The sequence below is a fragment of the Otolemur garnettii genome, unplaced genomic scaffold (assembly GCF_000181295.1).
Source record: "Otolemur garnettii isolate 467f Iridium unplaced genomic scaffold, OtoGar3 scaffold00095, whole genome shotgun sequence".
In the NCBI taxonomy this organism is placed as follows: domain Eukaryota; kingdom Metazoa; phylum Chordata; class Mammalia; order Primates; family Galagidae; genus Otolemur; species Otolemur garnettii.
The window spans coordinates 2,289,897-2,304,845 of record NW_003852490.1 but is presented as its reverse complement, the minus strand read 5'-3'; the positions used below and the strand labels follow the sequence as shown (position 1 = coordinate 2,304,845).

Sequence of the window (14,949 nt, the reverse complement as noted above, 5' to 3'; positions counted from 1 at the left end):
CTACAGGTGTGCACCACTATGCCTGGCCTCTCACCCTCTTTTAATGTTGGAGGCCTCCTTTGCTTAGGTCTCTTCTTTCCCACTCTGTACTCACCACCTTTATGATCTTAACTAGTCTGCTGGATAAGATCTGATAATCTTTAGATATACTGAGTATGCTTGAAAACATATTTACAAAAGTGATGCCCAATTTTATATCTTTAGTCAAGACCTCTATCCCAGGCTCTAGACTCTCCAACTGCCTCCTTGATATCTCTTAAAATGTCTAATAATTTGGGCAGCATCTGTGGCTCAAAGGAGTAGGGTGCTGGCCCCATATGCCAGAGGTGGTTACATGGACTATAGTTTTTCTTGCCTGCAATAATAATTAAGAACCCTGACATGTTAGAAGGGCCATAAATTGCTTTTCTTGAATTTCACCTTATCAAAGCCCTTATCGCCTTTAGAAGCTGTTTGCATCTGCCAAAGGGCAAGCTTAACTGTGGGCTGTACCGTACAGATTTAATGCACCTTGAATCTGTGATGACCTAATGTCATTAAAATAGGTTAAAAAACAAAAACAAAAAAAGCAATTGATTAAAGCTCAAAAGTGCCATTTCAAGAGCAAATTCTGGATTACATTTGACTAATATCAATGTTAACATCATTTTTAAATTGACTCCCTAGAATATACTCAATAATACATGATTGGATTTTCAGTGGGCTACTGAATGAATTTGTATAAATCAATAATTGTGTCCTTAAACTGAGGTGGGAGGAAATCTCCAATTAATTTTAGTTATCCCTGAGAGCAGTCCTCCAAATACTAGGGATCAACGAGTCAGTGTTCTGTTTTATAATGGCCACATGATGTAGGCGAAGTCATCTAACATCTCTGAGCCTCACTTGCCTTAATGTTTAAATAAGGGGATTGGATCACTAAGGGTTCATCAATTTTAACATTCTTTAGTTCACTTTAAATGATCTCACATTTGCATAATAGGTTACAAAACCTTAAATTCTATCTTTTCATGCCAAGCCTAGAAAGAATTGCTAAAGGTCAAGCTGCCTCAGGGAACTGGGATATCTTAAAACTTCTCTTACAGAATACAAATACCTCAGACCTCCGAAACTTCATGCAGGCAACCCACAATCACTTTATTTTTTTTGGAGACAGAGTCTCACTGTCACCCTTTGTAGAGTGCTATGACATCACAACTCACAGCAACCGCAAATTCATGGGCTTAAGTGATCTTCTTGCCTCAACCTCTCGAGTAACTGGGACTACAGGCACCCACTACAACACCCGTGAGCTGAGGCAATCCACCTGCCTCGGCCTCCCTGAATGCTGGGATGATAGGCATGAGCCACTGCACTCAGCCCCAAGATCATTTTAAATTACTAATTTTCATCCTAAGGGCCTCCTACAGTCACTACAATCATAAGATTTAACACAGAAGGAAATAGGTTTTTTTTTTTATCCTTTTATAATAACTTGATATAAGAAAAAGTGCCTCTAAAGTATGACCATGATAAAATGCAAAATATTTCTATATGTCAAGTATGAGCTAAATGAGAATCACTAATGACTTTAAAAATTGTGTCCTCTAAAATAAATACATGCAAAATAATACACTTGTGGGCTATGTAAGGCATTTTTCTTTATTATTTTTTCGGTTTATCTTAGTAATGCCAGAAAAATAACAGCCATTATTTTCACTTTAAATGCAAACCAAATACTGCTGCACACAGAGTACAAAGATTACCTACGAACATGGTTAGGTACAAAGGCCATAAGAGATGTATAGACCACACTTTATTCTTACATCAAAGTAAGACTGACAGATCAATTTTTTGACAATTATTTTAGCAAATAACCGTGCTACTAAACAAAGGCAAATACACATATATACACAAACACATCTCAACTAAAATTATACATGTCACTTTGACAAACAAATTCTCTGGTGGTTCCACCAGATATTTGCACCCCAAAGTCCCCTGCCCTAATCCCGCCCCCAAATGCTGACTTGATCTGAAGGAAAAAATTAGAGATGTTCTTAATTAAAGGCACATTTGGCAGCTACTGAAAGTGGCATGCATCTGGCACAGGTGCGCTCTCCCGAAGCCACACCACATGTACCTTCCATCTATTATGTATCTTGTGTGAGTGGTAGTCCAATGTGACCCACCTTTAGCTAACTTGCTTTATAATTCTGCAGCAGTTGGCTACTTAATGCACTATTTTCATTAAAGGCAACAGGGAAATTTGCTCACAGTCGACAGAAAATGCACTTTACGGTGTCAAAAATGAAAAATAAGGCATGAAATTTACAAAACAAGTTACAAGTGCTTTTGCTGTTTAGAATTATATTGACTTCATGCTTCTGAAGTAGAGCTCAAAGTATTTTATTGGCTCACTTATAAGGGGTTATGAAATGATTTTATAAGTTAGTAAGACATCTGAAAGAGAAATACATTGAATGAAATCATCATATTCCCTTATAAATTTTACTGCATTAAATTCTCTCTTTTAGCCAAACCAATATTAACCTTGTGATGTTTATTTACTGGTAAAGATTAATTAATGTGCAATAAAACAGGACCCCAGTTGTACAAACAGTCACACAGTATAGGTTAAAAGAGTAGTAAACCTATCCACAGCAGCAGAATACCAAGAAATAAATGGTTAAATTTTGTTTCTTCCTAAATCTGAAGGAGAACAAAAGTTTTCCTCAATATGTACAACACCCCTCCCCCATTTATTTTGCTGAGCCACTTAAAATTTTGAATTGTCATATTAAAAGGCAAACAGTGAAATACAAGTTTAAAGTAAGATGAACTTGAGAATTAAGATCATGATAATAAATGCCAACTAATTTTTTGTTTATATAAGGTATTTTTGATTTATGAAAAAAAATTAATGAAGAATTTAGAACCATTAAATAGCCATCAATTAACATAAGTACTTGTTAATTAAACTGTTCCGTTGATTGTCCTGCTGTGGCATGCTCTTTGCTAGACATAGATCCATTAAAGCATCCTTGAGTTGTTAAGAGAGTAGTGATCTACTAAACATAATATGATGCCCCAAAACTTTTAATTAAGCAAACTTTTGATGTTTGTGTAGTTTCTGATAATCTGCAGTCTTAAAATACATTTGGAGGACTGGGAAGAGTAAATAGCCACAATCTTTTAATACATTTAGAAATTTATTTCTTATCTGTTTGTTTTTAAAAGTCCTTAGATATGAAAAGCTCTCCTTTCTATTTATATTGATTATCAGCCCACTAAATACATTCAGCCTTGAAATATTTTCATTTGTGATCCAAAGGTAACGAGACATCTAGGAACATTTCCATTTCTAACAGAAAACGTTCCACATTTTGGAACATGGTTAATAAAAATTGTGGTGCATTGACTCCCTTGCAACATCCTGAGTTCAAAAGCAGAATGTTGTAATGATGTATTTATTTTCTCTGCCACTTCTTGTCCCTAAATATATTTTAGTTACTACAAAGTATAAATTTGTCAACTAATGTTATAGATTGAAAAGGCAAGGAGTTTTCTTACCTCCACCTGAGGGCATCCAATTGGAATTTTTGTAATTAGTTACCATACCACTGCAGAAAATGTTTTTAACCAAATTTCACACTTCAGAATACAAATATCCTCTATCCACAATGCATATAAAACTGTTGCACAGTGAAGTGGTCTTCTAGAACCACAGGATAGAAGAACAGTTCCCTTTTGGAGAAATACAATTAGTACTCCAAATCTGAGTTTTTCCTCGTTATAGGATTGGGCAGGTTGAATAGGGGTTATCACTTTATTGAAGACTAAACACACTAGTCAGAGAGATACTGACTGGGCTCCAGGGTGACTTTTCTCAAAGTCCCCATTTGGACTAGGGGTTGGTAATTAAAAAGAGAAGTAATCAATAAACCATAAAAAGGGAAATCCTAGGGACAATGAAGCTGGCCCAATAAAAGTCATGGGAGATTCTGGAATGTATATCATGACTAGTTGTAGCAGCACTAGTAAGTAGGATTATATAAATATTTGTTGAATGAATGAATGGTCTTATGGACACTTTGCATCCAAGAGGGGATTTGAAATTAATTTTTTAAAATACTTTTTAAAAGAAGAGAAATGTTATAAAGAGAAAGATGGCTACCACAATAGGAACGGTACATATTTTATATTAAACAAAAAAGATTCAACTCTTAACAAATAAGAAAGGATAGGATGGACTGCTTAATGATGGTGCAGTTAACATACTTTCTGGTCTTAAAGGACTATATATACTGTACTATCGTGGTATACACTTAATGCTCTAATAAATATCACAAGAAATTATTAAAGTACTAGGTTTCCACCATGTTGCAGCACTTCTAAAAATGTCTTTAATGGTGTGGGTAACAGAATCGCTGAACTCTTACTTCATTATTCAGAGGACACATGCAGACACTAATGAACTAATGACTCTAAAGATGGAATACTGCATATTTCACAGATAGTACAGTGGAGATTAATACAACTTCTTCTCTTCAACAAGGTGCATGCATTTCAGTCACAGTATTTGTTAGACTCAGAAGAGTGGTGCACAGGCTTAATAAATAATCCATTTTATGATAGTAATGATAGGGGCAGATGCTATATTATGAATAGTTCTGATAGAGCAGAAGACCTCAAGCAAGGTAGAATGTTCAGTATAAATCTTAACAAATTGTATACACGTTGCTTAGGAACTTAAAAAACTTACAAAATTTTGCTTACGATACCCATCCTATTCTAACCAAATGTTTTCCTACATGCGAAACTGTGACTTTATATCACTCTTTAAGATTAATACATACACCCAGAACTAGAAACCAAGGCGTACCACAATGTGTTTTTTTTTATGCTTAGTGTTTTTGTGTTTTTCAACTGAAAGAAATAAGAATCAACCAGTTTCTCCATATAATAATTTAATATATGCCAGCCAAACAAAGTATTTGTTATCTTTATTTGATTAAATTAAACAGACCTGCCAGGTATATTTATATAACATTCACTATATACACGTGATTTTAGGCAATGCAAGGTAATTCTAGATACGCTGATCACTCAACTATTAGTAAAACATGAATGGTGTCAGTGATACCCACAAGTGCTCCTTTTCACACTGGGTGCCTGCATTTTCATAGTATGGGTTAGAGGGACAGCTACAAGCTATGACATGGACTACCAGTAAACCTCTGTGGGAGAAGGGGCGAAAATGACAATCTAGCATAGATTAACAGTTTCCTAAATGTAAATAGTATACTTGACAGTTACATTTTTTAAAAAGTTCTTCTGTCATCTTAATGACACAAAACTTCTCTTGTTTGAAGGCAATACCACCAAATTTTGATTGGGTGTGTGGGGGCAGGTAGAGGAATGCTCTTAAAATTGGCATAATTATTCTTAAAAATAAACAACAACAATAACAACAACAAAGTACCTCTTTGGTGAAGCCTCGGTGCCCACTCAGTTCACTGTAATGATCTGTAAACAGGACTGTGGTACAGTGCTGGGCCTTGATTTCAACAAGGCCAGGTACCACAGCCTTTCCTCACAGTCCTTTGAGTGATTTTTAAGAAAATATTCTAAAGTAGAAGAGTAAAGCAAAGGAAAACAAAGGAGGACATTAAGATCCCTGTTTAAGATTTTTTTTAAAAGTGCATAATATTTTGAATTACAAAAACTGTCATTATGTGGGCCTGCTGGACACTAGACTGTGTTTTCCATCCCTTTAATGATAAAGATCACTTCACAAAAAGAGAACTCCTGCCTGTTGGCTGGAAAAAGTCCCTTTACTTGATTTTCAGGTGCAACCAGTTGTCCATTCCTCTAGATCAGTCCTTCCATGTTCTAAACTGGGATACCATTGTCAATTTATAATGTCTAGGTTAAAATTCATTGTCCTATACTGCATCTTGAAGTAGAGTCGTTAGTGTTTGGAGTTCTCACTGTAACTCCTCAGTGCTGGCACGTTCAGTGCATCCATTGCCAGCAATGGATTTGGGGCTAGGAAAATAAACATCCCAATACAGAGAAACTCAGGAAGAATGGGCATTCTCCAACAGTGGTGGTCCGTCTCTGTGCATGGAGGGGTGTGTGTGCTCCCGTTTGTAAGTTTTTGGAGGGAGTTTAGGGATATGTTGAGAAGTGCTTTGACGTGGAGGAACAGGTGGCCCAGCAATGGAATGAAGGTCCACTTCTTGTGTCAATGGTGGTGATGGCAGATGCCTTCTTGTGCCATGAGGAGAAGGTGTTTGAGGAGGAGGTGGTGTAAAGGGGGAAGGGCTGTTTGGGAAGAAGGCATTGCCATGGTCACTTTTTTTGCCCAAAGGGGGAGGTTGGAGATGTAGTGGTGAGCTTGAGAAAACATCAGGTGTCCTTACAGGTTCTCGTGGTGGTAATAAGGGAGGGCTTTCAGGTGGGTCTGATACAGAGGTCCGGTCTGATATTGAATAGCGTGGTGAATAGGCTTTTGACGTGGGGTGCCTAGGAGGGATGGCTGGGGGGCTGTCCAAATGCTTAGACATGATCTAACAAATGAGAAAAAGAATAGAAAACACATTTATTAATAATTTATGTAGTACCATAATATATTAAGAGTTTTAAGTTGGGTTGTATAAACATGCTATATAGGCCAGATGCTAGATGTGAACAGGGATTTTGACCATGTTTTTAATGGGAGGCTCTGACAATTCATAAAATTAAAGTGTGTCTTCATTTCTTAACATTCTTTTTTCCCTCTCCTCTGTGTTTTTTAAAGAATTGCTTAAGACTAAAACTTGTTTTTTTTTTACCCTGACAATACCCACAGCTTTAGGTTTATAGGGTTCTAAAGACATACCAAAAACTACCTTCAAAAGAAAAGCATTATTGCATTACTACATGCTAAATCCGTATCTAATTCTTATTTAAACTATTAAGCCAAAATACTCCAAAATGTTACCCTATCCCAGTGAGAACTAAATTAGACATAAGCAGTTTTTGATAGTGTAACTGTAATGATTCCAATTTCGAGAAACAGGATTTTCTACTTTACCTTAGATGGCGAAGACTCTGCTGGGGCAGACTCTGGCCGTCTTCGAGGAGGGACAGGAGGGGGGATGGGCACATCATCAGGGCCCTTGGTTAAACTAATGGATGACACTGAAGCAGATCCTGGAGGATGTCAAATTTTATTTTTTTAAAAAAGTTCACAGGAACTTCATTTCATTTATTAATCTTGAAAAGGCTTAGCTGGAAACTGCTTGTATTTATTAGAAGAAATGTGTAGAAGTATTAAGCAGTTCAATAAACCAATACTTAATAGTATTTCACTTACTAAAGCAAACTGCTATAAGCATGCAGAACTTTAGCAGAATTTTTAGAAAAGAGCTGCCTAAAATATTCTATTACTTTGCATGAACAAAACATTCCCACTACATATATTAATCTATTATTGGTATTTTTACTTGGGTCTGATTCTCAGATGTCTAGGAGAGACAGCAAGCTATTAAAAATCTCTGGCTTAATTTTTAAGCTTTTGTGATGGGCTAATTGTTTTCTCTGACTTTATTAGTACAGAGTTTCCCTGCCCTCTAGATAGTGCCTGGGAATAGCGTTTCTGATCTTAACCACTCTTGCCAATGTCTCCCAGCAATTCTCTCAAAGGATGCAAGGGAAGGAATCTGAGAGTCTGGAGGAGGGGCACTCCTCATTCTGCTTAGGTGTAGGCTCTCCTTTGCCTGTAAGCAAAATCAGATTCATCCAGATAATCCAAAAACTTTAAGAGTGATAGAGCTTTTCAAAAGAGCTGAGGCAGTCCTTGATAATGAAAACAGAAATTACACTACAATCTAGTGAACCCAATTCAAGTTAGTGAATTGGCACAAAAAAGGTAAGTAATGCTCCTAACTGGAACCTATCTTATAGACATCTATGATGACAAGGACATAACGTAGATGTAAATAATGACACTTTGAAGACAAAACTTATGTATGTTGTTAGCTAATTTATAAACACTATAAAAAAAGATATGGAAAAATACTTAAAGGAATCATTCAAAATTATATTCAGCAGGTTCTTTTTATCCTGTTAGAAAGGCTTTCTGTTTCATCAATTAAATGATAATAAGAATATCGAACTTAAAAAGAGTGCTTTGTGTGCTGAAACATGTATTTTCAAATGATCAACATTTTGATCACCCACCTTTTTTCCTTAAGAGACTAAATACAATTAATTTAACTTATAACTAGTATTTTCCATTGTATACATTTTGAAATCACTTGTAAGAAAGGACAGCAAAAAATATTAACCTATTAGGTTAAATAATTAAATTAATGGAATTTAGTGAATTGTTAGTTTATTGTAAAATTAAATGCAAATAGCTAAAGTGGAAATTTATTTTATTAGTGATGAATACTTAGGCTATAATTTAAATAGTTACAATTACAAGGCACTTCTTCTAAAGTTGAAAGCAGTTATTTGTGTACACTTTACGCTGCCATCAGGCTAAGTGTATTTTGTGCTTTAGACACTGCACGTAGCTGCCAGCATTCCCATATGCGCATGCATGCTCTTGCTTTTTTTTTTTTTTTCAAAGTTGAGCATTATGATATATCTAGAACTCTATAATTGGAAAAGAGAAATGGTTAAATGTGGAAGCCACTTATTTAATATGTTCTTTTAAAAGAGAATAAAGGTTTTATAAAAAGCATTAACAGTATATAATTTAAGCAAATCATTTATGATCAAAAGATAGCACAAGTGAAGGCCTCACTTCTAGAATGTTGCAAGCAAGGTACCAATGCTGCCAGACCCAAGAACAATTTTAGCAGGAAAGGTTACACTTGGTTTGATTTTTAAAGCCAAAGCAAGAATTATGAGTCTTAAACCAAATATACTAACTTGGGCCATGGGGCAGTGTAACCTGGATAAAGACGGTATCGTTGCCTGTGAAAGGAAACAAGAAAGAGTAGATTTTTTTCTTTCATTGATATATTCAACTCATCTGTGAAAATTTATATTTATGATGAAAATGTTACTCTTGTCATTTTAGTTTTAAAGAAGGCTGTAACAGTTTGTAGTAAAACTTCATTACTACTTACTTTTGAGAAGAAAAAATAATATATTGGGAATTTGAAAGATTCTTTTAGATTTACTATTTGATGTTATAATTAAATGAAAAGCATTTATGAAAAAACTAAAATATCATACTTATCTGGAAAACTTTTAAAAATGTATAAACTCAATTCAAACAATTCAGCTGGCCGTATAGAAATATGTCATTTATGAAAAATGATTTTGAAAACTCAAAACTTGTGAAACAATAAATTTATTTTATATAAATTGAAAAATAAGAGTTTTCTTACTAATATTGTACTATACCTTTCAAAAATGTTCTTGGGGCATATATTCTCATCACAAAATAACAAGAGCTCTGGATATTAAAACACTTGAAAGTGATATAGCTTTTTTTCCTACTATATTCCTAAACACTTTTTTTAAAAGTCAATAAACATTTGGTAAAGATTTATTTTATATGGGAAACTCATTGATAAATTTAGAATGTTTAATTTCAACAATATTAATTCCTTAAAAAGAAATTGGGGCTGGGTATAGTGGCTCATACCTATATTCCCAGTACATTTTTTTTTTTTTTTTTGGCCAGGGCAGGGTTTGAATCTGCCACCTCCAGGTGTATGGGCCTGGTGCCCTACTCCTTTGAGCCACAGGTGCTGCCCTACTCCCAGTACATTGAGAGGCTCAGATGGGAGGACTGCTGGAGCCCAGGAATGTGAGACTAGCCTGGGCAACATAAAACAACAACAACAACAACAACAAAAGAATTAGTTGGGTGTGGTAGCACACGACTATAGTTCCAACTACTGGGGCGGCTGAACTGGGAAGATCATCTGAGCCCAGGAGTTAGTCAGTGAACTATGCTCATGTAACTGTACTGCACCTTGAACAACAGAGTGAGACTCTGCATCAGAAAAAAAGAAAAGAGGCTGCCTGAGGTGGCCTCATTCCACAATCCCAGCACTCTGGGAGGCCAGGATAAGTCAACTGCTTGAGCTCAGGAATTTGAGACCAGCCTGAGCAAGAGTAAAAATAGAAAAATCTCTACTAAAAATAGAAAATAGAAACCTAGCCAGGTGTCGTGGTACACACCTATAGTCTATGCTACTGGGGAGGCTGAGGCAAGAGGACTGCTCATGCCCAAGAGTTTGAGGCTGCTGTGAGCTATGACACCATAGTACTCCACCTAGGGTGACAGAATAAGAGCCTATGTCGAAAAACAGAAAAAAAATGAAAATCAAAAGCCAGAGCCGCAAGAGCATTAAAGTAGGAAAAGTACGACAAAAGGCTGGATGATCTATCCTAGTTATAAATCAATATAATTGTTTATAGTTACATGATCTTGTGTTAACATATATGGAACAGATAAAAATCAAGAAACTAAATTAATTTCTATAAATACTAGATTGAGCTGATTTAAATTCAGATTTCTTCTTTTGTTTTATGCACAATAGGCAAAACTCATTTGGAACATTTGTTTATTCAGGTTTATTTGGTCAGGAGGATAACTTTACATTTCAAGTTCAGCTAGCATGACTTTTATTAACTAGATTGCTTGTATAGAGTTTTTATTTCCCTGGGAGCCCCAATTTCAAATAATCTGTCCCATTATCTCCTTTTTTTTTTTTTTGAGACAGAGCCTCAAGCTGTCCCCTTGGATAGAGTGCCATGGCATCATAGCTCACAGCAACTTCAAACTCCTGGGCTTAAGCAATTCTCTTGCCTCAGCCTCCCAAGTAGCTGGGACGCCAGGCACGTGCTACAACACCCAGCTGTTTTTTGGTTGCAGTTGCAATTGTTTTTTGGCGGGCTGGGCTGGATTCAAACTCACCAGCTCTGGTGTATGTGTCTGGCGCCTTAGCTGCTTGAGCCATAGGTGCCCAGCCCATTATCTCCTTTTCCTAGGTGCTAGTAGTATTCATTTGGAACCCATGATTACTAAGTGTAGCATTCCAGCTAATTCTAATAAATTACCTCTCCAAGGATTAAAATTCATTTTTATACTATGAAATTACAGGAAACTCTTGCTTTGTTAATGATTTTCTTCACTGTTAGGCAGCTAATGATATAACAGGGATTAAGGCTATATCTAGCTCTATTATTTACCTGCTTATATATTTCCTGCTTTTCTTGAAAAGGAAATAAATCTATCTATTGGAGATAACCCTCAAGAACATGACAGCACACTTAATGCAATACAGGACCAAAATAAAAGCATGAAGCTCATGACTGTTACAACTGAAGTCTTATGAAAGAATTATATATATGCATACATACGTACACAGATGTAAACCTGGATTTGATCATGTTTATATATGTAGTGCAGGCTTAGATTCACTTATTTGGTAAAATTGCAGCTTTTCTCTGATTTCTTATTTTATATTAATTGCCTAGTCTGATTGCCTGGAAAATGCTATAAAAATTATTTTAGAATGTTATATGCTCTAATCAAGAAATATATGCTAGAAATTCTTAACAGCTAAGTACTCAACAAATTTATGGATGATGACTTAGGAATGAAATCTAATTAATTAAAAAATTAATATTGGGCCGGGCACAGTGGTTCATGCCTGTAATCCCAGCACTCTGAGAGGCCGAGGCAGGTGTACTGCTTGAGCTCAGGAGTTCAAGACCAGCCTGAACAAGAGTGAGACCCCTTCTCTAAAAATAGCCGGACCCTGTGGTGAGTACCTGTATCCTAGCTACTTGAGAGGCTAAGGCAAGAGGATCGCTTGAGCCCACAAGTTTGAGGTTGCTGTGAGCTCTGATGCCATGGCATTCTACCAAGGGTGACAAAGTGAGACTCTGTCTCAGAAAGAAAAATAAAATAAAAAAGTAATATTAATTTATTATGTAAAAATCTTGGGATTATGGACTAGTTATTCTAAATCTTGGCTAAGATCAGAATCCTCCCGGGGGAATTTTTAAAAATTCTGATTCCCAGGTGCCAATTGTAGTCTAGTGTGTGCTGGGCCTAGGTAATTATTTCTGCCTACCCAAGGGATTATACAATACAGTTAGAGCTGAAATCACTGTTGGAGACAGTCCTGAGTTTATAGAGGAAGCATTCTTAAAATGGAAACAAGCATTTTCCTATAGAAAAAAAATGGCATAAATGACATAAATGATGGATAACTTCTTAAAACTCGCAAAGGCAAAATGCAAATGTATTTGAGATTAGAAACTTATCCCTTAAAGTAATTTTCCATGAAACCTTCTTGCTTGAAATGCTTGTGACACATCACTTTCTTGTTAAAACTTCCTCTACTAAGGAATGGAGATAAAATTTATCACCAGCACACGGACCAGGTCAGAGCTCTGGTCTCCCTTTTCATGACCAGGCAATTCTCGAACAGGAAAGTAACGAGCATTTGTTCATTTTCCCCTCTCTGTGTTAATACCAGCAACAAAGCAGTGAGCCAGGTGGTCTTTTCTCTCTTCTTAGACACTGTCATTTTACCTCACTGGTGGACCCAGCCAGGGTAAGGTGTGGAGCAGGGCTTTGAATGTGAGGATGTACGTGGCAACACTAAATAGGTGGTCAGTTCCCTTCCTGCCCTGTCTTTACCACAAAGCTTTCCATGACTATTCTTGCCCATTCAGAGGTCATCTTTCTGTAAACTGCTACAGCATTTATGTCTTCACTGCTCATTTAGCATTTAACTATGATTCTCTGTGTTCTATGATTATTTTTAATCTCTTAGTAAGACTGCAGGCTTTCCTAGAGGAGATGTGTAAATGCTCAGCAAGGAGTAAGATATTCAACAGATATTGGCTGAAAGAATTATAGGTTAAAAGTAGATTGGGGAAAAAATTTTAAGAGTAAAAAAAAATAGCAAAATAACTGATTAAAAAATTGTAATCAAACTTTGTCTTTTGAAAAAATGTAGCTTTCTGCTGCTTTGTATTGAGCAGGGTGTGTTCTGAAAATATAAGACTTCAGCCTTCCTGCCAGGCCCTGAGGGAAACAGGAAGTAGGTTTCCCTCTCTGGCAGCAAAACAGCGGGTAGCAAGTTAGAGGCTCAGGTGATCCCCACAGCACTAGCAGATCTGTCAGGCAGAGGTGGACTCAAAAAGAGGACCTTTAATACACATAGGCTACTGATAAGTTTCAAGTAAGGGATGAACTTAGCACATGGATGGTTTTATATCTATTATGCTAGTGTACTTGAATTCAACAACAGTTATTTTCAGGTTTTTACTAATAGCAAAGGGAGTAGTATAGTAATATGGGGTTGCTTTATTATGAAGAGAAATTGAGAGAACCCTAAAGTCTTAAGATTATAAAACCTAACTCCTGAAACAATGTTTTTCCACTTGCCTGTTTTTTTGTTTTTGTTTTTAGATAGGGTCTCACTCACAGCAACCTCAAACTCTTGGGCTCAAGTGATCCTCTTGCCTTAGCCTTCCAAAGTAGCTGGGACTACAGGCGCCTGCCACAGTGTCTGTCTGGCTATTTTTTAGAAAAAGGGGTCTCCCTCTTGTTCAGGCTGGTCTCAAACTCCTGAGCCCAAGCAGTCTACCGACCTCAGCCTCCTAGAGTGCTAGGATTTCAGGTGTGAGCCACCTCACCTGGCCCCCTAGCTGTTTGTTAATATTGTCCCACTGCCACATACAGCAAAGCAGTGCATTTCATTATGATTCATTCTCCCCTGTTTTATTAACTGTTCAAAGATTCAACATAAGTAGAGAACTTAATATACTTATTTGTTTTTGCTTTTCCATTTTTAGCTACTTAAACTAAGAGAAGTAGAATTTGAAATGAATGGCTTTCATGTGGTTTCTATAATTCACATATTTGAGAATCCCTATAATATAGACCCATGATTTTCAACTGGTGCACCATAGCATACTAATGTGCTGAGAGAGGATCTTAGGCATGCCACAAACATTTTTAAAGATCATTAATTAAATTTTTGAAAGAAGTTCAAAGCACAGTAAGTATATTCTTTTTTTAATTTTTTACCTTTTTTTTGATTAACATAATTTAAGAGTGTTGCAAGAGTTTAACTATAGGCTTGAGTGTGCTGTGAGATAAAGAAAGGTTGAAAAACACTGATACAGATACACAGCTGTCTGCTCTAGGGAAGAAAAATCCTGCAAACAGTTATATAGGTCAGAACAAATAATGCCTTTAGGTCAGATATACTAAAAAAGTGCTGGTTTCATTTTATTACTTCATTTAGGGAGTTGGCAAGTTGGAGAGAATGAATAGGAGTATTTTAACTTGGTTGTCTGCTTTAACTTATCAAAAATCTATGACTCCATGATCCCTAGTCACCAAATAAAGGCACATTGTATTGATAGTATGTATTCTCAAGACAAATTCATTTTAGGTGATACAAAGACAAGACAGAATGCTGGTCTAACAAATCCATGTTGGTACATATATACTACAGGAATAAACAAATAGGATTCTAGACCAAATGTCAAAGTAATATACCTCCAAAGAATTATTTTAAGTAGATTTTTAGTTAGGTTTCTTCCAGCTGAGAGAATCTTAATCTAATTTGACCCCACAAAAGTACAGAAGAAATATTTTATCTAAAATCAGAAAGCTTACTGGCAGATTGGAATGACAAACTAGGATTTCTAACTCCTAGTGAATCCTTCCAGTCCCTCCTGTAATAAGGTCATGCTGTCTCCAGTACTGGATTCTGTTATGTCACGTGCTAGGGTGAAAGTTGACCAGCACACCAAACTAAGATAGCCCATGGAAAGAGCCTGTGGACATGGCTATGAAAGGGTTACAAGTGACTCAATTCAAGTTTTAATTTCACAATGAACAACTGAAAAAAGGTTGTATATTCTTAGAAGAGCTTTAAAGCACCACATGAAATTAATTAGAAAATTATTTGTGATCTAGAT

The 14,949-nt window shown here is 36.2% G+C and overlaps 1 protein-coding gene across 4 annotated transcripts in view; it reads right to left on the bottom strand.

The window, feature by feature from the left end:
• Positions 1–1,620: 1,620 nt before the first annotated feature.
• SOS1 (SOS Ras/Rac guanine nucleotide exchange factor 1) overlaps positions 1,621–14,949 on the bottom strand; it is a 134,689-nt gene continuing 121,360 nt past the window's right edge. For 3 of the 4 annotated variants that reach the window (XM_012808824.2, XM_023516641.1, XM_023516643.1), the window contains 3 exons: positions 8,908–8,952; positions 7,061–7,179; positions 1,621–6,554 (listed from right to left, as the gene is read on the bottom strand). In XM_012808824.2, coding sequence (XP_012664278.1) covers positions 6,063–6,554; positions 7,061–7,179; positions 8,908–8,952 — 656 coding nt within the window. In that variant the 3' untranslated portion in view covers positions 1,621–6,062. The remainder of the gene's footprint in view (positions 6,555–7,060; positions 7,180–8,907; positions 8,953–14,949) is intronic. The other variant, XM_023516642.1, reaches the window with a different exon arrangement.